The following is a 20,738-nucleotide window of genomic DNA, read 5'->3' on the forward strand; positions in this document are numbered from 1 at the left end:
ATATATGTCTATGAAAGCTATGTGAGACCCATAAGCTGGTGTGTGGCTGAAAGTGATGATTAATTTATGACTTGCAGAGTTGAATGTGATAGTTATGAGCAGACTGAGGAGTCACCTTACTATATGCACTAAGAAGAAACAGTGAATGGAGGACATCACATCCCAGAAAATGAATGTGATCACCCTTCCTTGCAGTCAGAAATTTAGCAAATAGCCCCTTCACAGAGAGTAGCCAAAATTTAAATCAGTGAATACACATCCTCCTCCACATCTCCCACTGACCCCATCTTCTGCCCCAGCATTAAAGAATCAATCCATTTCCTAAGGATGCTCTCTTACCCTCTTGCCACAGATGCTGTAGTTATTGGCTTGAAGACTAATTTACTGGTTTTAATAAAAATTTGATTTGGAAACCACGAATAACGTGCCAGTGTCGCAAAAAAAAAAAAAAAAAAAAAAAAAAGAGAAAAATGGCCATTTGAATTTGACTATTTTTACTTAGAAGAGATTTTTTCCCCATCCATTTATTACACGTCTGAAGTAGCATTTCTGAAGTCATCTTACGGCATGTAATTTTTAGCAAAATGCACAGGATTCCTGTCATTTTGAAGCATGAGGAGAGGTTTTTGATATCTTAAACATTTTTTTAATGTAGATGCACATATTCTCCACTTCCAATTGTAATAGAAAATCAGTGTAAAGATACCCTAACAATGCAAATGAAATGATTAACAAATAACTCAAATTTAGGAGCCTTCTTTACAATCCATTGAGTGAAACATTCACAAAATAATTTGTTCAACTGAATATTTAATTTCTTATTAGAAAATGGTTTTAAGTTCTGAACATTACATTGAAGAGTCAGTGACTGAGGTTTTGTTACCTACTGCTCCTCTCTAAGACAGTTTCCTGAATAATTTCTACATGAGTGTCTGTACAAGCTTTTAAAAAACAATAAATTAAAGCCCCATTCACCACACAAACCACCTCCCCCTTATGTTTTGTCACCTTGTTCATAGTTTAGACAGTTTGAAGAGATTTAAACGTGTTGCTAGGCAACTAGCTCCTGAAGCATAGCGTATTTCCTTCAACATCCCAGCCCATTCTTTTTTATCATCTTCATACCTGATGGAGGGAAAAAAAGTAATCAATAAGCAGCTTTAGTTCTATAGGTTTCCCTGTGTTTGGTATACAAATGTGGATCTTTGAAAAAACTCTAGTGGCTCTTATTCAGAGGAAGATGCACCTACCTGGTAGAACGGCACTTGAATATCTCCCAAATAAATAGGCAGTCTGAATGAGCATGTACCTGAACTACTACTGCCACAGTTTTTAATCTGGATGCCTAGGCAGTTCAGCCTTCTCTCTCTTTTTTTAAAAATAATATTTAATATTTTTAGTAGAGACAGGGTTTCACCATGTTGGCCAAGATGGTCTCAATCTCTTGACCTTGTGATCCACCTGCCTTGGCCTCCCAAAGTGCTGGGATTACAGGCATGAACCACTCTGTCCACCCAGTTCAGCCTTCTCTGGGAATCAAAGACTGCACAGAGAAGAGGAATAAACAGCTAAGCAGTTAAACATTCACCTTTGAACTGATGGAAGATGGCTGGTCTTTGAGTCAAGGTAAGCAGACTCTTGCTTAAGAGAAAAACTGGGGGAGAGTAGACTATCGGTAGCCTTAGTTATGCCTTCAGTTGTTCCTGTATGCTAGTGTCTAGCATGGCACCTGATACACAACAGTCGCTTTATGAAAATTTGTTCCCCTTCCTTCCCCTTTATTGTTCTGTTTGAGGACAGCTCTTAGACTTTGCACTTGACTTTGGTAAGGACTGGTCTTCATCTCTGAATATTGAAGGTTATAAAGATATAGACAACTTGAATTCCCTTGTACCATGTGTGCCAAACATGTCTGCTCTGCCTGGGGCCAGGAATGTTTTCTCTGTGTGGGAAGCTTCTAAATGCTGCCTTCTCTCTGAAACCTTTCTCACCTTCCTTAAGCACAGTTTGTTGCTTTCTCTTCATTTCTCATATCATCCTTTATATGGTATTATAGCAATTATCACTCCATTTTAATTTTCCCCCCATGTCAATGTCCTCAAGTCCCAAAGGCATCTGAGGACAAATAATATATTTATCCACCTTAATATCTCTCCACAAGTTGTGAAGACTTGGCACAAGACTTACCCCAAATCAGCCTGGCATGGTGGCTCATGCTTGTAATCCCAGCACTTTGGGAAGCCAAGGCGGGCAGATCACCTAAGGTCAGAAGTTCAAGACCTTGGCCTGGCCAATATGGCAAAACCCCATCTCTAATAAAAATATAAAAATTAGCTGGGTTTGGTGGTATGTGCCTGTAATCCCAGCTACTCCAGAGGCTGAGGCAGGAGAATTGCTTGAAACCAGGAGGCAGAGGTTGTAGTGAGCCAAGATTGCACCACTGCACTCCAGCCTGTGTGACAGAGCAAGACTCCATTTAAAAAAAAAAAAAAAAGATTTACCCAAATCATTCTATGATGAATGAAGGAGATTTAAAATAATTATTAGAATTAGCTTGTACCTACGTACAGTATTCACTGACTTAATTTCATCAGTGTTCCAAATTCTCAACAATTACACCATGCACTCATGGTATAATTTTTTTTTTTTATGTAGAGGAAAGCATACAAAAAAATTTTGCTACTAATAAAGGGAAGAACCTCAATCATATAAAATTCAGGGCAACAAATTAAGAGATAAATAGTTTTAAATGATCTAAACAAAGTGACCACATTTAAACAATACAAAGTTAAGGTTTAATGAGGCTTAAAAATGTTTGTTTCCTGGTAGTTATATTTTTACTTTCAGCTTGGTAAATCCTAAATAATGGAATGATTTTAAGAAAAAAATACAAGAATGGATTTTTTTTTAAAACATATAGTAAGAGGGTCTGCGTTTAGAATGTGGTATACTGAGTTTTCACCTCTGCATGTGTGGGTAGAGAGGTTCACTAGGAAATGGAGGGCAAATAGCCACATTTCTCTACATCAGCAGCCTTCAACTTTACCACACATCTAAGTCTCCTGGAGGGTTTGTAAAACACAGATCAATGGTCCTATCACCCTCAGAATTTCTAATTCAAAAATTTGAGGTGAGGCCTGAGAATCTGCCTTTCTGATAAGGACCCAGGTGATGCTAACGCTGCTTTGGGAAGTACTGTATTAGATCACTGGTTCTCTAACTTAATTGCACAATAGAACCATCTGGAGATGTTAAAGATACCGATGCCTGGGTCCTACTTCGGAGATTGAGTTAATTGGAATGAAGGGTGGCCTGGGCATCAGGATTTTTTAAAGCTCCCCAGGTGATTATAATATGCAGCAAAGTTTCAGAATCATGCTCCAGATAATACCCCAAATTAGAAAATGCCAGTCTCTAAACAGCCAAGCAGATAGTGATGAATGTCCCCATCTTCTCTTTACCCAATCCAGTGGTTCTGAAACGTGTCTACACATACAGAAACATCCAGGGATTTTTAAAACTTCCAAAGCTCAGACTGTACTTCAGACCAATTAAATCACAGTCAATATGAGTGGGACAGAGATGTTAGTATTTTTTTCCTTTTAATTTTTTCCCAGCTACATGGGGTTTGCAGATGTTGGTATTTTTTGAAGCACCCTCGTGATTCCAATGTGTGGGCAACTTTGGGAAACACTGCCCTAATCACAAAATAAACCACAATCAGAGAGGATCCCTCTTTCAGGTTCCCTTGAATAATGTCAGGGCTACTTTAATAGTAGGAGATTTTGTACTTTCTTAATGCTGACTGCAGCTTTTACCTGCAGGGGCAGCATGACTTTTGACAACCCTTAGGAACCAGAAGGGCTTTGGTGAGGTTCCACTGACTGACAGCACAATTCCTTAATATCAGTGTTTCTCAACCCTGGCTGCTGATTAGAATCATCTGGGGACAGGCTTGGTGGCTCATGCCTGTAATTCCAACACTTTGGGAGGCCGAGGTGGGTGGATTACCTGAGGTCAGGAGTTTGAGACCAGCCTGGCCAATGTGGTGAAACCCCATCTCTACTAAAAACAGAAAAATTAGCTGGGTGTGGTGGTGCACACCTGTAGTCCCTGCTACTCAGGAGGCTGAGGCAACAGAATTGCTTGACCCCAGGAGGCAGAGGTTGCAGTGAGCCAAGATCGCACCACTGGGCTCCAGCTTGGAAGACTGAGTGAGACTCTGTCTCACAAAAAAAATCACCTGGGAATGTTTTAGGAACTAGAGATGCTCAACTCTACCTCCAGAAATTCGAATATAATTGATCTGTGTTAAGACCCAGACACTGGTATATTTTAAAAGCATCCCAGATGATTGCAACATATAGCTATGGTTGAGAATCACTGCCCATTTATACTTGGTACCTGGCCCTGTTTCTAAAAAAAAACCCTAACCTTCCCAGCCCTCATTAGTTCATCCTTTTTTCCTAGTGCTTCCAGCTTTTCCCCATCACACTGTCTTGTTAATTCTAGCCTCTTTACTCCGTGGAAAACTCTTCTCTTCCTATTTTTTTGGGGGAAGGGAGATAATAGTTAATTTCCTTATATAGCCACTTTTTTTCTTGCCCTCTACACAGCTAGTTAATATTACAACATGGGGAAATGATGTCGAATGCACAAATCATTGTTTGGTTAAGGTACCAGCTTTTCAGCCTTTTTGGTTCACCAGCTGGGAATAAAGCATCTGCTGGTTGAGTTATAGAACAAATAATACCCACTTTCCAGTCTCAGGCTTAGTGGAATGCCTTCACCGATTAAGTATAAATGGCACTCTTCCAAGCTGTACTTACAAACTTAAATGTGCAAACAGTTCACCTGGGAATCTTGTTAAAATACAGATTCTCATACAGTGGGATGTGGGATTCTATGGTTTTTTTTTTTTTGAGACAGAGTCTCGCTCTGTTGCGGAGGCTGGAGTGCAGTGGCAGAATCTCAGCTCAAATAAGATAAAAACAAACTTTTTAAAATAGCTTCACTAAAGTAGTTCAATTGAGTAACAATTCCAAGTGTCATACTTGGGAGAACTACCTGGCAACTACTTGGGAGGTAAAATGGATTGCTACTTTGACTTTTTTCATTTTAAAAAAGCATTTGTTAGCTGAATCCTCAAACAAGTGGAAGGCTGTTTAGATTCAAAACAGAACCAAAGTAGTAGTGGAAAACTCAAGAGGTTAAATGCTTCTTTAGGCCGGGCATGGTGGCTCAGGCCTGTAATCCCAGCTACTCAGGAGGCTGAGGTGGGAGAATCACTCGAACCCAGGAGGCGGAGATTGCAGTGAGCCAAGATTGTGTCACTGCACTCCAGCCTGGGCAACTGAAACTCCATCTCACAATAAATAAATCAATAACATTTAAAAGTAAAAATAAATAAATGTTTCTTTAGAACTCTGTTTTCTTAGGAAATAAACTACTCTGGAGCAAAGAGGCCTTCTTCGCTCTACTGGTTGCCTACAGCATTGCACTCTTAGAGCTGGAATGAAGCTTAGAGTATCAAAGTTCCAACTCTCATTTTACTGTAAGAAACAGGCCCAGATAATTTCTTTCCCAGGCTCACAACTAATTAGAAATAGTTACTTACTCAAGTAAGTGGCATGTACAAAAGTTCAATTAGGTTTGAAACGTTTAGTCTGCTACCAAGAAGTAGCTTGCATGTTGGGAAAATCTGGCTTATTATTACTACAAAATCATTTTTCAGTCATCTGATTTAATATGTGCTTCTGAAAATTGAAGTCTTGGAACTTACTTCCATATGTCATTGACTTCAGTGGGTGCAAATTCTTTAGACTCCAGTTGAATCATAGCAAAACCACCAATCGCATACAGAGATCCAGCCAGGCTGACCAAACTGATGGAGCTTCTTTCTTGGGGAAATTCAGTCATTACATCCCATCTAGGTATCATTAAAAATATAGTCAGTGTAAAACTTAAAGAAATGCCAGATAGGTACTTACTGAACAAGTATAAGAAATCGTAATTTAAAAATTCAAGTAATGGCCTGGCACGGTGGCTCATGCCTGTAATCCCAGCACTTTGGGAGGCCAAGGTGGGCAAATCATATGAGGTCAGGAGTTTGAGACCAGCCTGACCAACATGGTGAAATGTCGTCTCTATCAAAAATACAAAAAATTAGCCAGGCATGGTGGCACACACCTGTCATCTCAGCTATTTGGGAGGCTGAAGTAGGAGAATCACTTGAACCTGGGAGGTGGAGGTTGCAGTAAGCTGAGATTGTGCCACTGCACTCCAGCCTGGGCAACAGAGGGAGACTCCATAATTATAAATAAATAAATAAAAAATTCAAGTAGTGGCCAGATGTGGTGGCTCATGCCTGTAATCTCAGCACTTTGGGAGACTGAAGCAGGAGGATTGCTTGATCCCAAGGAGTTTGAGACCAGCCTGGGCAACAAAATGAGACTGTCTCTACAAAAAAAAAAAAAAAAGCGAGGCCTGGTGGTGTGTCCCTATAGTCCCAGCTACTTGAGAGGATCTCTTAGCCCTTGAGGTCAAGGCTGTGGTGAGCTATGATTGCACCGCTGCACTCCAACCTGGGTGATAGAGCAAAACCCTGTCTTTAAGAAAAAAAATTCAAGTAGCATAGGCATCCAGAAGTAGAAAACTAAGTTTGCTACTAGAAAATATTTGAAAGATATAACTTCATTAAACAGAAAGCCTTCAATACATCAACTCTAAGCCCAGGCATGGTGGCTCATACCTCTAACCCCACTTGGTGAGGCCAAGGTGGGTGAATCACCTGAGGTCAGGAGTTCGAGACCAGCTGGACCAAAATGGTGAAACCCTATCTCTACTAAAAATACAAAAAATGAGCAGGGCATGGTGGCGCATGCCTGTAATCCCAGCTACTGGGAGACTGAGGCAGGAGAATCGTTTGAATCCAGGAGGCAGAGGTTGCAGTGAACCAAGATAGTGCTGTTGCACAACAGCCTGGGCAACAAGAGCAAAACTCTATCTCAAAAAAAAAAAAAAAAAAAAAGAAAAGAAAAGAAAATGCACATTATAGAAAATCCACACTCCAGCCTGTGTGACACAGTGGGACCCTGTCTAAAAACAAACAGAAAGTTTGACAAAATCTGGAAAGTACAGAACAACATACAAGAAAGCAATATCTCCATAATCATACCTTATGACATAATCACAAGCAACAGTTTGGAACAATTTGATATAATATTGTCATCTTTTTATAAAGCATGTACATATAAACTTCCATACATATAAATGAAACTAAGAAGATATTTACAATTTTGTGTGCTGCTTGTTAAACTTACACCATGAGTGTTTACCCACATTACAGTCTTCAAAAACATTGTTTTTAATGATAATTTAAATCGTGTTCCACGAAAGTTCCTTGTAATTTTCATATACTAAAGTCTGTTTTGTAGTCAGGCATACATGTTCCTAAAAATAGTAATAATAGTTCTGGCCAGGCATGGTGGCTCACGCCTGTAATCCCGGCACATTGGGAGGCCGAGGTGGGCAGAGCACAAGGTCAGGAGTTCGAGACCAGCCTGGCCAACATAGTGAAACCCCATCTCTACTAAAAATACAAAAAATTAGCCGGGCATGGTGGCGTGCACCTGTAGTCCCAGCTACTTGGGAGGCTGAGGCAAGAGAATCACTTGAACCCAGGAGGCAGAGGTTGTGGTGAGCTGAGATCTCACCACTGCACTCCAGCTTGGGCAACAGAGTGAGACTCCGTCTTAAAAAAAAAATAGTAATAATAGTTCTCTTTTGTCTTCACTGCTAAACTAGGAATATAAAAAACGTGTACTCATTCAGATGTGTGAGCTCAAATTTTAAAAAGACCAACTTTATATGAAGAATAGCTGTCAAATAGCTTTTCACATTGTCAATAAAAAGCTCAAAAGTAAAAATGTTCATAAAAGTATAAACAGCATAAAGAAATGAAAACTTCTGAAACATTCATACTTTACAGGTATCAATCTTTAACAAGTTAAGTGAAGATCTTTTTGTACTTAAACTACATATTTCAAATCAATTCGACAGAGACATGTATACCTATGTACACATAGACAGTTTTTCAGGGCCAGGTGTGCTGGCTCACACCTATAAATAATCCTAGCACTTTGGGAGGCCAAGGTGGGAGGATCATTTGAGGCCAGGAGTTTAAGACCAGCCTGGACAACATAGTGAGACCCTGTCTGTACCAAACAAAAACAAACAAAATAGCTGGGCATGATGGTATGCACCTATAGTTCTAGCTACTCAGGAGCCTGAGGCAAGAGGATCACTTGAGCCCAGGAGTTTGGGGCATCAGTCCAGCCTTGGCAACGGAGCCAGACCTTGTCTCTTAAAAATAAAAAAAAAAAAAGTTATTCACAAGTATTACCTTTGCATATCTAAGTTCACAAAGTTAATAACAAGGACAAATAGGGCATGACAACACAAACTTGAGGGTCATATTTTCCAAATTACAAACATAATGCATCAGAATGTTAGATGAGATTTACATCCAGTAACAGCAAAAGAAACCCAGATGAAAATACCTCCTCTGTAATATGTGGCTCTCTACCCTCCCCTCCCCACATACTAATTTGAAAGATTACTTTTTATCCACAGTTAACAATTAAAATGTATAGTTGTTCATATGCTATACTAAGATGTAGCGACTCACTTATTGGTTGTAAGGTCAAAAGCTTCAACTGAAGCTGAAAGACCATCTTCAGTGACACCTCCTGCAATCACAATTTTGCCTTTATGGACTGCTACTCCAAACATGGAACGAGGAGTTTTCATTGGAGCCACGTCTTTCCAATCTCCTTTTTTGGGGCTGAAGATAAACACTCTGTTTGTACATTTTCTGTAAACAAAAAAACAAATGTTCCTTTTAGAACCTTCTGTCTCTGAAAGCACCTTTGGCTTTGCTTGTAAGAAATAGGTTGTAAGGCATAATAATTTGGCTTTGCTTATCATAAGAAATATATAGTAAGGCATAAGATCAGAAAAACTCCAAAGAATTTTTTTTAATTAAAAAAATATTTTATTTTATTTTATTTTAAAGAGACAGGGTTTTGCCATTTTGGCTAGGCTGGTCTCAAACTCTTGGCCTCAAGTGATCCACCTGCCTCGGCTTCCCAAAGCGCTGGGATTACAGGCATGAGCCACCATGCCCAGCCCCAAATAATTCTTTTTTTTTTTTTATGGTGCAAAGATATACATATATTTAGAATTAGCCAGCTGGACTCAGTTTAGATGATCCCAATTTTGTTGGCAACATCCAAAGCATCGTAATCAGGAGCCAGTCGAACATATGCCTTCTTCCCTCCATCAGGCCGAATCAGAGTGTTGACCTTGGCCACATCAATGTCATAGAGTTTCTTCACAGCCTGTTTGATCTGGTGCTTGTTGGCTTTAACATCCACAATGAACACAACTGTGTTGTTGCCTTCTATCTTCTTCATGGCAGACTCAGTGGTCAGTGGAAACTTGATGATCGCATAGTGGTCAAGTTTGTTTCTCCTGGGGGCGCTCTTCCGAGGATATTTGGGCTGCCTCCGGAGTCGCAGTGTCTTGGGCCACCAGAAGGTGGGTGACGTGCGGATCTTCTTTTTTTTGTGGCTGTGGACACCTTTCAATGCTGCCTTCTCGGCCTTTAAAGCCTTCACTTTGGCTTTGGCTTTAGGAGGGGCAGGAATGTCCTTCTTCGCTTTCGACGCCATCTTGTGAAAAGGGTCCAAGAATTCTTAATTTGAACATATGACACTAAGCAAAGGATAAGCCCAAATGTGGAGATAAAAACTATTTTATAAGGCCAGGCACGGTGGCTCATGCCTGTAATCTTAGCACTTTGGGAGGCCGAGGTGGGTGGATCACCTGAGGTTAGGAGTTCAAGACCAGCCTGGCCATCACGGTGAAACCCCATCTTTATATATATATATATAGTAGGGGTTGAAATATATATATATATATTATAACTTAATTTGGCTACTGGAAGGTAGGGTACCTTTACTTCTGGATAACTGCTTAGAAGCCCAGGCAAAGCTGATTTTAATCCTATCTACTAAATTCAATTTAAGCTTTCATTTTACTCTATTTGAGTAAAAAAAAAAGTGTAAACCTTTTATTGTACCTCAATAACAAATGGTAAGTTTATTTATTATCTGAATATCCTAGGAATTAATCAACTAACTTAAAAAAATAATTAGGTGCAAATGTATCTACTTTAAATTTTATATGATACATCATTTTATATTAGCACAAATATACCAGTGCATTTTAAGAAATCTGGGACTGTAGATTAGACAATGAATCATCTGAGCTGATGAATAATGAGAAGAGCTTTATATGCTAAATGCTACCAGAAAGACCTGGACTCATCTGAATTATTCTTAGTATGTTATGGGGTCTCACTCTGTCACTCAGGCTGGAGTTCAGTGGTATGATCTTGACTCACTGCAACCTCCGCATCTAGGGCTCAAGAGATTCTCCCATCTCAGCCTCCCAGGTAGCTGGGACCCCACAGGCTCATGCTACTGCACCCAGCTAATTTTTTATATGCTTGGTAGAGACAGGGTTTCACCATGTTGGCCAGGCTGGTCTTGAACTCCTGAGCTCAAGTGATCCTCCTGCCTTGGACTCCCAAACTGCTGGGATTACAGGTGTGAGCCACTGCACCCGGCCCTTAGTATTTTTTATGGTTCCTTAAGTTATCTATAATTTGATGGGAGTTCAGAATTCCAAATAATAATTGATTAACTGGATATATTTGGTGATGAAAAACACCTCAACATTTTTTGTGAGGAAAGTTTTTTTCTTAACTATGTAAAAGACCAGTTATCTGGAGCATAAGCAGTTCCTCTAATATTTGACTATGGGTATGAACATTATCCAAAATCACGTTCTTCAAATTCATGGGACCTGGTGCAATTCAGCACTTACTTTTAGATAATGACTCATTTCAAAGTTCTTGACTTTGACATTTGTCAAGCAGTGTTTTGTTGGTTAATCATATTCTCAAGATTAATATATTCCTACTGACAAGAACTGTATGCTTCTTACTGACATATCAATTTCCTAGTTACTAATGCTACTTGAAGGAAACAATTTAAATCATTTGGCAGGTTCCTGTGTTTCCAAAGTCAGAACGCTCTTTAGTAGTGATTATCCATTCCATTTACTCAGGAAAAATGCCCAAAATAGATCTTGCACCAGGTGAGCTTGTAATACACCTTCCTTTAAATTTGATAGGAATAGGTGGGATTAAAGAGGATATCAACATTTTAGAATATATTATTTTGAATACAGGTAGATGTTTAAAAACCATTGCTTCTCCCACCTGCCACTGGGCAAATCCTCCAGATCAAAAAAACCATTTCTTTTTAAAATCACCTTTTCTGTGTTATATTTACCATATTAATTGACTAATACCCATTAATCATTAACTCCAGAATAGAGTTCTTGGTATCTAACACATTTCCATAGTTTACTCTCCTTTCCTGCTTTGTCCTTACAATTCTTAATTTGGCTCCCTTTTCAGGGTTGGACATCTCTATTAATTCAACTGCCTGAGCAAATGATGACAAGCCAAATTAGGCAGAGTTTTCAGGGGCAGAATATTAGTTCTCACCATCTAAACTGAAAATGCTCATTTTACTAGACTGGCTATACTGGTTTGACTGTCTCTGGAGGATTTGGAGCTCACTCACTTTTCCTCTGAGTTATAAGATCTCTTTCCCAATTACCGATTCCTTGAGAATTGACTAGAAATCCAGTTAGATTTAGATGTGAAACCTCATCTTGGTTTTCTCACAGAGACTGGGTGCCACTGGGAGCCTGTTTTTGAACAGTTATTAGGCATTTTGAATATTACCTCTGTCAGGGAGTAAATATGTGGAACACTGCTGAAGAAATAACTGCCTTCATTTTTTTTTTTTTTTTTTTTTTGAGATGGAGTCTTACTCTGTTGCCCAGGCTGGAGTGCAGTGGTGTGATCTTGAATCACTGCAAGCTCCACATCATGGGTTCAAGCAATTCTCCTGCCTCAGCCTCCTGAGTAGCTGGGATTACAGTCGGCTACTCTTTGTATTTTTAGTAGAGTCGGGGTTTCACCATGTTGGCCAGGCTGGTCTTGAACTCCTGACCTGTGATCCACCCACCTCGGCCTCTCAAAGTGCTGGGATTACAGGTGTGAGCCACCTCGCCTGGCCCATTTTTTGTTTTTATTTTGTCTTTTTTACTGCCCTCTTTTTTCTTTTTAATTTTTTAAATTTTAATTTTATTTTATTGCATTTTAGGTTTTGGGATACATGTGAAGAACATGCAAGATAGTTGCATAGGTACACAGGTGGCAGTGTGATTTGCTGCCTTCCTCCCCTTCACCTATATCTGGCATTTCTCCCCATGCTATCTCTCCTCAACTCCCCACCCCCGACTGTCTCTCCCCTATTCCCCCTAACAGACTCCAGTGTGTAGTGCTCCCCTCCCTGTGTCCATGTGTTCTCATTGTTCAACACCCGCCTATGAATAAGAACATGCGGTATTTCATTTTCTGTTCTGTGTCAGTTTGCTGAGAATGATGGCGAACTCATCGTTTTTGATGGCTGCATAATATTCCATGGTATATATGTGCCACATTTTCCTGTCCAGTCTCTCGTCGATGGGCATTTGGGTTGGTTCCAGGTCTTTGCTATTGTAAACATTGCTGCAATGAACATTCGTGTGCATGTGTCCTTATAGCAGAATGATTTATAATCCTTTGGATATATATCCAGTAATGGGATTACTGGGTCAAATGGAATTTCTATTTCTAGGTCCTTCAGGAATCAACACACTGTCTTCCACAATGGTTGACTAATTTACACTCCCACCAGCAGTGTAAAAGTGTTCCTATTTCTCCACATCTTCTCCAGCATCTGTTGTCTCCAGATTTTTTAGTGATCGCCATTCTAGCTGGCATGAGATAGTATCTCAATGTAGTTTTGATTTGCATCTCTCTGATGACCAGTGATGATGAGCATTTTTTCATATGTTTGTTGGCCTCATGTATGTCTTCTTTTGTAAAGTGTCTGTTCATATCCTTTGCCCACTTTTGAATGGGCTTGTTTGTTTTTTTCTTGTAAATCTGTTTGAGTTCTTTGTAAATTCTGGATATCAGCCCTTTGTCAGATGGGTAAACTGCAAAAATGTTCTCCCATTCTGTTGGTTGCCGATTCACTCTAATGACTGTTTCTTTTGCCATGCAGAAGCTGTGGAGTTTGATTAGGTCCCATTTGTCTATTTTGGCTTTTGTTGCCAATGCTTTTGGTGTAATTTTTATTTTTTTAAGAGACAGGGTCTCGCTGTGTTGCCCAGGCTGGAGTACAGTGGCTATTCACAGACACGATCCCACTACTGATCAACACGGGAGTTTTGACCTGCTCCATTTCTGACCTGGGCTGGTTCACCCCTCCTTAGGCAACCTGGTGGTCCCCTGCTTCTGGGATACTGCCCTCTTTTCAATCACCATATTTTTCTTTCAAACTGACCTAGCTAAAGTCCCTTTGTGAATGTAAAGTACAAATCCATGATTTTTTTAATGCACAATTATCTTAGAAGATACATTTCAAATACTACATTAAAGAGTACATTTACATTTTTATCTACTTATAGCTAAATGAATAAGAAAGCCCATTGGTTTTAATGAAGTAAAATACAATTGTAAATCAGTGAAATAGAGGACTTGTTTATGCTCCTAGAGGCTACCTGTACTATAAGGATGCTTATGATTGGGGTACGAGGCTCATTCCTAGCAGTATGCTGAGTATCTACATGTTTACTTCAGCAACTTGAAATTTTATTTTAAGATTTTCCCTCCACAATATGATAGGTGAGAATCATGTCCCATTTTAGTATGCAGATCCAAATAAAAAGAGGAAGAAACCTTTCTAATAAAAAGTCATTTGGGCTGGGTGTGGTGGCTCACACCTGTAACCCCAGCACTTTGGGAGGCCGAGGTGGGTGGATCACTTGAGGCCAGGAGTTCGAGACCAGCTTGGCCAACATGGTGAAACCCCATCTCTATTAAAAAAAAAAAGTCATTTGGACATAAATCATGAGAGTTCAGGTACTTACTTGTCATCTGTCTTTCCTCCTAGACAATATATCATCCCTTTATGTGAAATCACATTATGGCCATAGACTTTGATAGGAAGTTTTTTTACTTCGTTCCATTTTGTAGCCCTAAAATTAAAGGAGACAGAATTTATATACTTTCAGTAAATTCCAGGTTTTGAAAATATGAATGTGTTGTAGGCATGCATATACTTGAATGCTTAGGGAATGGGAATATCATGCCAACTTACACAGGATCATAGCATAATACTGAATCCAGCGAAGCCTCTGTTTGAAGATCTTTGCCTGCAACTACATAGATTTTATCATCTACCTCTCCCAGACCGAAGAGACACCTGGCTGAAGGCAGAGGTGGAAGTCCAACCCATTCAGATGCTATGCTATCGAGCTGAAAAAAATATATGAGGGATTGTAGAGCTTGTTAGATAAAAGTTACAAGTATACCAAAAAAAGTTACACTTTATATGTTATTTAGAGGTCATTGAGATAGCCAAATATTTCACAAGTAAATAAAACTACAATCTCAAAGTATCATATTGTAGTTCATTATTACCAAGAAGAATAAGTAAATTTACTTGGCCTACCAGATAAAGACCAAAATCTTCAAGACTTCAAGAAAAGAAAGAATAAATTAGAATCCCCAGAAGTTAGAACCATGAGGTTTCTTGTCAGATTTTCTCCCATGTTGCCTTGTTCAGCTTTGAAATAGGAGATCCTCATACTTTTAAGACACTGGGGAAAGAAAGGCTGTCAGAGCAGGGAGGGTCACAGAATGTGAATGACCCCTGCATACTATATTTAACATGCTCCACACGCCAGCGGCTGGGACAGCTGGACCTGTCGCTCAGTCCACAGACAACTGGGATGTTAGGCAATATCCTTTTTTCTTTATTTAAAAACATTTTAGGTTATCTGTGTTTTTGCCTTATTATTTCTGATACAGGCAGGTGTTAAAGTGAATTTCCTAGTGTGTTGTTGGGAGTCATTTGAAATACCCTTCTCTATTGTTTTTTTATTTATTTATATTAATAAGTAACTGCTTGTTTTTGCTTACCACCACTTCTGGAAGCTTAAGATTTTTCCAAGGAGGAAAATCTCCTTGTGCCCATACTCTGGGGTAGGTGATTCTGGCATGGTGGCATCTGTTTCATCACTTATTTTTGGTAATTTAAAGGTTTTACACTTTGCATTTTAGCATACTAAGGCATAAGAAAACTGTTTTCTACAAGAGTACAGTTGCAGATTTGTTGTTCTCTGTGGTGCCACTTCTAGATTGCAAAAACAAAATGAATAAAACCCAGTTTCATTGGATACTAAGGATAGATGTGCATAAAATGGCCGTTGTATAGACAGGGATGTCTGTGGAAGCCTATCTATATGTGGTCTGGTAATCTCAGTTAAACAAAGCGCTAATTAAGACTAAGTGACAAGAGAGGTTTAATCTCGACATGTGCATTGTTAGCTCTGCATTCACTAATTTCAACAGCTAGATTTTGATCCCTTATGTTTCCACTTTTGAAAGAAATTATTTGATGATGAAGGTAGTGTGTAATATAGTAGAAATACTAATGAATATTTATGGAGTTTGACTGTTGTCATAGGCTTTGAATGAAATGCTTTTCACAGGTAACCTTATTTAGTTCTCCAGTATAGGCATGTCTATCATCCCCATTTTACAGATGAGGAAACTGAGGCATAGAAAGATGAAATTAGTTGCCCAAATACACAGAGCTTTTAGGTGATATTCAAATACAAGCCATCTAAATCCATAGTTTGTTTTAAAAAATGGAACAGCAACCATCATAATCCCATATCTGAGGACTTAACTTTCATACTGTACAGTACTGTCTACCTTCCCATATTACCCCTTAGAAGCCACTTTCTACAGCAGATGGAACAGTAGACTGCCTGCCAGTCTCTTTTATAGATGAGCTATCAAGCTATTTAACTTCTCTGAGTTCCACTTTCCTCATTGTTAAAATTAGAGTTTGGACCTAAATTACTTTAAGACCTGTTCAAAACTTGATGAATCTATTAATTCATCAAATTCATGAGTGGGGAAAAAAACCTCTCTTACCAAGACAAAAAATTGTTATAATCTGGGGCTGGGTGCAGCGGCTCATGCCTGTAATCTCAGCATTTTGGGAGGCTGAGGCCAGGAGTTCGAGACCAGCCTGACCAACATAGTGAAACCCCATCTCTATTCAAAATACAAAAAATTAGCCAGGTATGGAGGTGCATGCCTATAGTCCCAGCCACTGGGAGGCTGAAGCACGAACTGCTTGAACCCGGGAGGCAGAGGTTGCAGTGAGCCGAAATTGCACCACTGCAACCCAGACTGGGCAACAGAGTGAGCTCCATATAAAAAAAAAAAAAAATTCTTATAATCTATTTATAGCATACAATGAAAGGTCAAATTACTCCTAAATTAATGCATTTTAAATAGATATGACCAAGCAGAAAAATATAAAACCTGAAATTCTCATACAAATATTATCTGATGAATCACTTCACCTCTTTTATGGTGAAGTGTTATCCTAGCATCCTGTTTATTAGTGCTTTTTAAAAGCAGCAAGGCATTTGTAGTGAGAGGGAGTTGACCTTCCAGCTTTGTATAACTATTATTGGGGTTATAAAGAGTATTAAATAGGTTTCTTAAACCAAAAATGAGAAGCTGGGTCAGTAAAAGTAAGGGTTTTATTAGTCTGGAAGAGAAGGATAAAGATTAAACTGAACACTTGAAACTAAAAAGAACTGTGTTATAAATATATTCAATAAATTAAATATGAAATGAAATTTAAAACTCTAGTAGTTTTGGAGAATTATTCTATGGCAGTAACTATTCCATAGATCTGTCATTTGTAGGTAGCTACCTATCTGTCTGTGTTTTGATGTCATTCTTACTTTTTGGATGTATTTATAGCCTTTTTCATTGACTTTGCCCTTTTTGAAGTTTATTTGACTTTAAAATTAGGGCTTGGGAAATTTTCTGACCCACATTCAAATACTTATAACATTCTTCACTAGAACTTTGAAAATTAAGAAACTTGATTAATATGTATTACAACTACATTTTTCAAGATTATAAAAGGCTGATGAAAGATATAACAGTATTTTGTGAATGCAAAGTATGTCATACACTTCAAGAGCATACTGTGACTGTGGTATGACATTTAATACTCGCTTATCTTTGGCCTTTTTAACTGAAGTGCCCATAAGCCCCAGACCACGATTAGCTATGACCTACACAAACTCTTTTGAGCCAGTTGTAAGCTACAAAGTTTCAGTATTGGCATTATTGAAGACAAAGGTTAAGCCAACTCCTTCATAAGTTGATATAGTATAATACATTGATAATATAAGACAAACTCCCTTCAAACAAACTACTAAGAATCTATTAGTTTAGGAGAATTAATTTACTTGGAAAATTCTATGGTTTCACAAAACAGATTGTTAAGTTCTAATAATGTCTAACTCTGATCCAAATAAATGTGATATAATAAAAACTTCTAACTATAATTAATTCAAATTAGTGACTTTTGTGTAGACAGTTTTTCCTAAAAGATAATCCAAAGTATGTAGAATATGTACAGAAGTTTTCTTCGTTTTCAACAAAATTATATTTTAGGTAGTAACCATAAATAAGAGATGAAATACTACCTCCAAGAACTTCAAATGAGTTCAAGAAAACTTAGAAGAAGGTAGGAAATCTGACCAATTTAGAGCTGCAATGAAAAAGAAAAAAAGCTAAAAAAGAAAATCTTGACCAATTATTACTTCTTTGTAATATGTAAAAATCTTTGATTTAGGGAAACTATTTAGGAAAAGACATTAACCTATTTTTAATAGTTAAGAGTGTACAAGATTAAATTTAGTTTTTACAGAGGAGACGGTGGCTCATGCCGGTAATCCCAGCACTTTTGGAAGCCAAATTGGGAGGACTGCTTGAGCCCAGGAGTTCAAGATCAGCTGGGGCAACATAGTGAGACCTTGTCTCTGCCAAGAAAAAATAAATATAGTTTTTACTAAAATACTAGGCTTTGAGGGATTCCAGTCACCATCATCTATAAACAAGGCATTTTTTGTAAAATAGAATAAAGAACATCTTAAGTCATTAAACATTAATTAGAACCTCATTCCCCAAACTTTTATTACACATTAACAAAGCAGTCAAATATTTTTCTGTCAACTCTCTAAACAGCAAAAGTGCAAGGGCATCATTTAGAGGACATCAATTAGAGTAAAATGCAAGCAGCCTGAATAATTCACAAATTAGCTAACTGGTTGGTGAGTCACAGCCTTCCCTTTAAGCAACTGTGTATATAAAAAGTCCTTCTTACCTGGAAGAAGTATGACTGTAGAGGTTGATCCTTATTTTCTTCATCCACATATAGTCCTCCTACCACATATATCTGATTTTGCTGAGTAACAATGCTGGAATGATTTCTGGGAATCTGCTCAGCGAGTGCAGTAAGGTAGCATTCATTTTCTGTGGGATCATAAGCCACTGCTGCTGTGTCATTAACCATCAGGATGAGGTCTTTTACAAACATTCCATGCCTGGGAATGTCATTCAGGTAACCAGGAAGTAAATCTTCATCACCAACATCACCATTCACCTCACCAGCCCCAGACTTCTCCACATTTTTGCTAGGTTCTGGGAGTTTGCCTGCAAAAGCATCTTTTAGAACTCTGATTTTTTTCTGGAGTTCTGGGTTGCTTTTAATTATATCATCTTTCTCAACATGATCCTTAAAATATTTTTCTGTCATAAGGCGAAAACGGATACAATCAAACACTTCACTAAGGTTTTTAACCCTGTTTTCCTTGTCAGTTCGCACCCATTTCATCACTGCCTCAAATACTGCTTCTTCTTTTTCTACATTTAGGCTGTCATTTGAAATGACTGAGATCAGTTCCTGTGGAGACAGCTGCATAAAGTCCTCTTCCTTACAAATCTGTACAAAGCGATCAGACACAAATTCACGGGCAGAAATGGCGAGTCTCGGGCAGTCAAGAAGAAGTCCTAATCTTAGGATGGCTAGACAGTTACCAGGAGCAAGTCTTTTCTGAAGATAAGAAACGCAGACAGTAAACACTGAGGGGATCTGAAAGCGGCTGGCCAATGCAAAAATATCTTGCACATTTCCATCATTGAGATCAATACTGGCAGAGTACAGGTATTTGATTATTAAATCAAGTACAGCAGGATCCACATTATCTAGTACTACCTCCTTTTTTTTCGCCTCATCAATTTCAGATAAAAAGTACTCACGGAAGTAAGGACTACAAGCTGACAAAATCAATCTGTGGCAGGGAAGACTTTTGTCACCTGCTTTTAGGGTGCAATCGATGAATTTTTTCTCATCCAGGAGATCTTTTAGACCATCCTGAAGAAGGGTAGATTGGTAAAGCCGCAGTTCCTCTGCAAGTTCCCGCTGGGAATCCATTCTGTGAGTAACCTGGGTAAGGAAAGGGACACTGAAGGCCTTAGCTCCTTGTAGCACACGGGTCTAGTGGTCTAGCTGTAAAAAGGCAGATCAGTGTGCTTTGCCCGGCTTGAAGACCTTGCAATTTAATCCCACCAGCTAAATATAGATACCAACTCTAACAACGGGAATTTAGGAAAGCTGGCTTGGAAAAAAGAGTTGTTGTGGCAGCTGTTACAGATTGAAAGTAACAACTGGAACTTTTAATCACTAAGGAAACAGCTAAGAAGCAAGACATTTAAGTGAAGTTGAAAGCTTAAAAATACATAATGCATTAGGTGATATACTAATAAAGGCTACTACACGAAAATGTTTATTGAATTAACAGAAAAATGAATCATAAAAATGAATCACTCCTCTAAATACATTCTAGTGTCAAGCTACTTGGCTCTGTGAATTAATGATGTAAAGGTCAAGAATTTGAGATGTGTTCATCTGAATACTCATAAGCAAGATCCCATTTCCAATAATTGTTACATATAAATTTTTACTTTCTACTCAAAACAGGATATAGATATTTCTTTTAGAAGCAGTAAACTTAAAGATGTTTACTTATGTACTATAATTTTACAAAATCTTTAATGTTGCCATGATAACTGAAATAAGGAATGCAGAGGAATTGCTAATTTTCTACAACATGTAAAATTATTTTTATTCTGTGGAAAAACTAATATTGAATTAAACTATAAAATTATTTATTCATATCCTGCCATGTTGTACAAAAGATCTAATGTGGCAAACAATAATAAGGTAAAATAAAAGCAAAAGGTTAAAAGGAAACACAGGGCCAGAAAAAAATAATTAAAAGTCAATGCTAGGGAATGAAAAAGTCCACACACATACAAATAAGATCACTAAAGATAATCTGTAATTTTAAGTGCCAAAAATTATTCATTAAAAGTTAAAAAATAGAACAGATATAATCCCATGAGAACAATGTTATCACTAGAACACAGCAAAACCAAGATGAAGTCCTACAGCAGTCAGAGAGAACAGCCCTCACCTTTTTAAAGAGTATATAACTGGGGACATAAGTTGTTGATTGTAATAGAATACCATATTAATTATGGATGTAGAAGTCATAATTTGAAAGAAAACTGGTCCTTTGTTTATAGATGGTACTAT

At 38.3% G+C, this 20,738-nt stretch overlaps 1 protein-coding gene and 1 pseudogene across 1 annotated transcript; both read right to left on the reverse strand.

Moving 5' to 3' along the window:
- Window positions 1-477: 477 nt before the first annotated feature.
- KLHL41 (kelch like family member 41) lies at window positions 478-19,659 on the reverse strand. The gene is made up of 6 exons (XM_008998747.5): window positions 18,465-19,659; window positions 14,355-14,512; window positions 14,125-14,232; window positions 8,690-8,875; window positions 5,783-5,929; window positions 478-1,125 (listed from the first exon to the last, which is right to left on the reverse strand). The coding sequence occupies exons 1-6, from the start codon at window positions 19,572-19,574 to the stop codon at window positions 1,014-1,016; spliced, it is 1,821 nt and encodes a 606-aa protein (XP_008996995.3). The 5' UTR covers window positions 19,575-19,659; the 3' UTR covers window positions 478-1,013.
- On the reverse strand, window positions 9,195-9,821 carry LOC108592183 (large ribosomal subunit protein uL23 pseudogene; annotated as a pseudogene).
- Window positions 19,660-20,738: the final 1,079 nt, after the last annotated feature.

The sequence above is a fragment of the Callithrix jacchus genome, chromosome 6, assembly GCF_049354715.1.
Source record: "Callithrix jacchus isolate 240 chromosome 6, calJac240_pri, whole genome shotgun sequence".
NCBI lineage: Eukaryota > Metazoa > Chordata > Mammalia > Primates > Cebidae > Callithrix > Callithrix jacchus.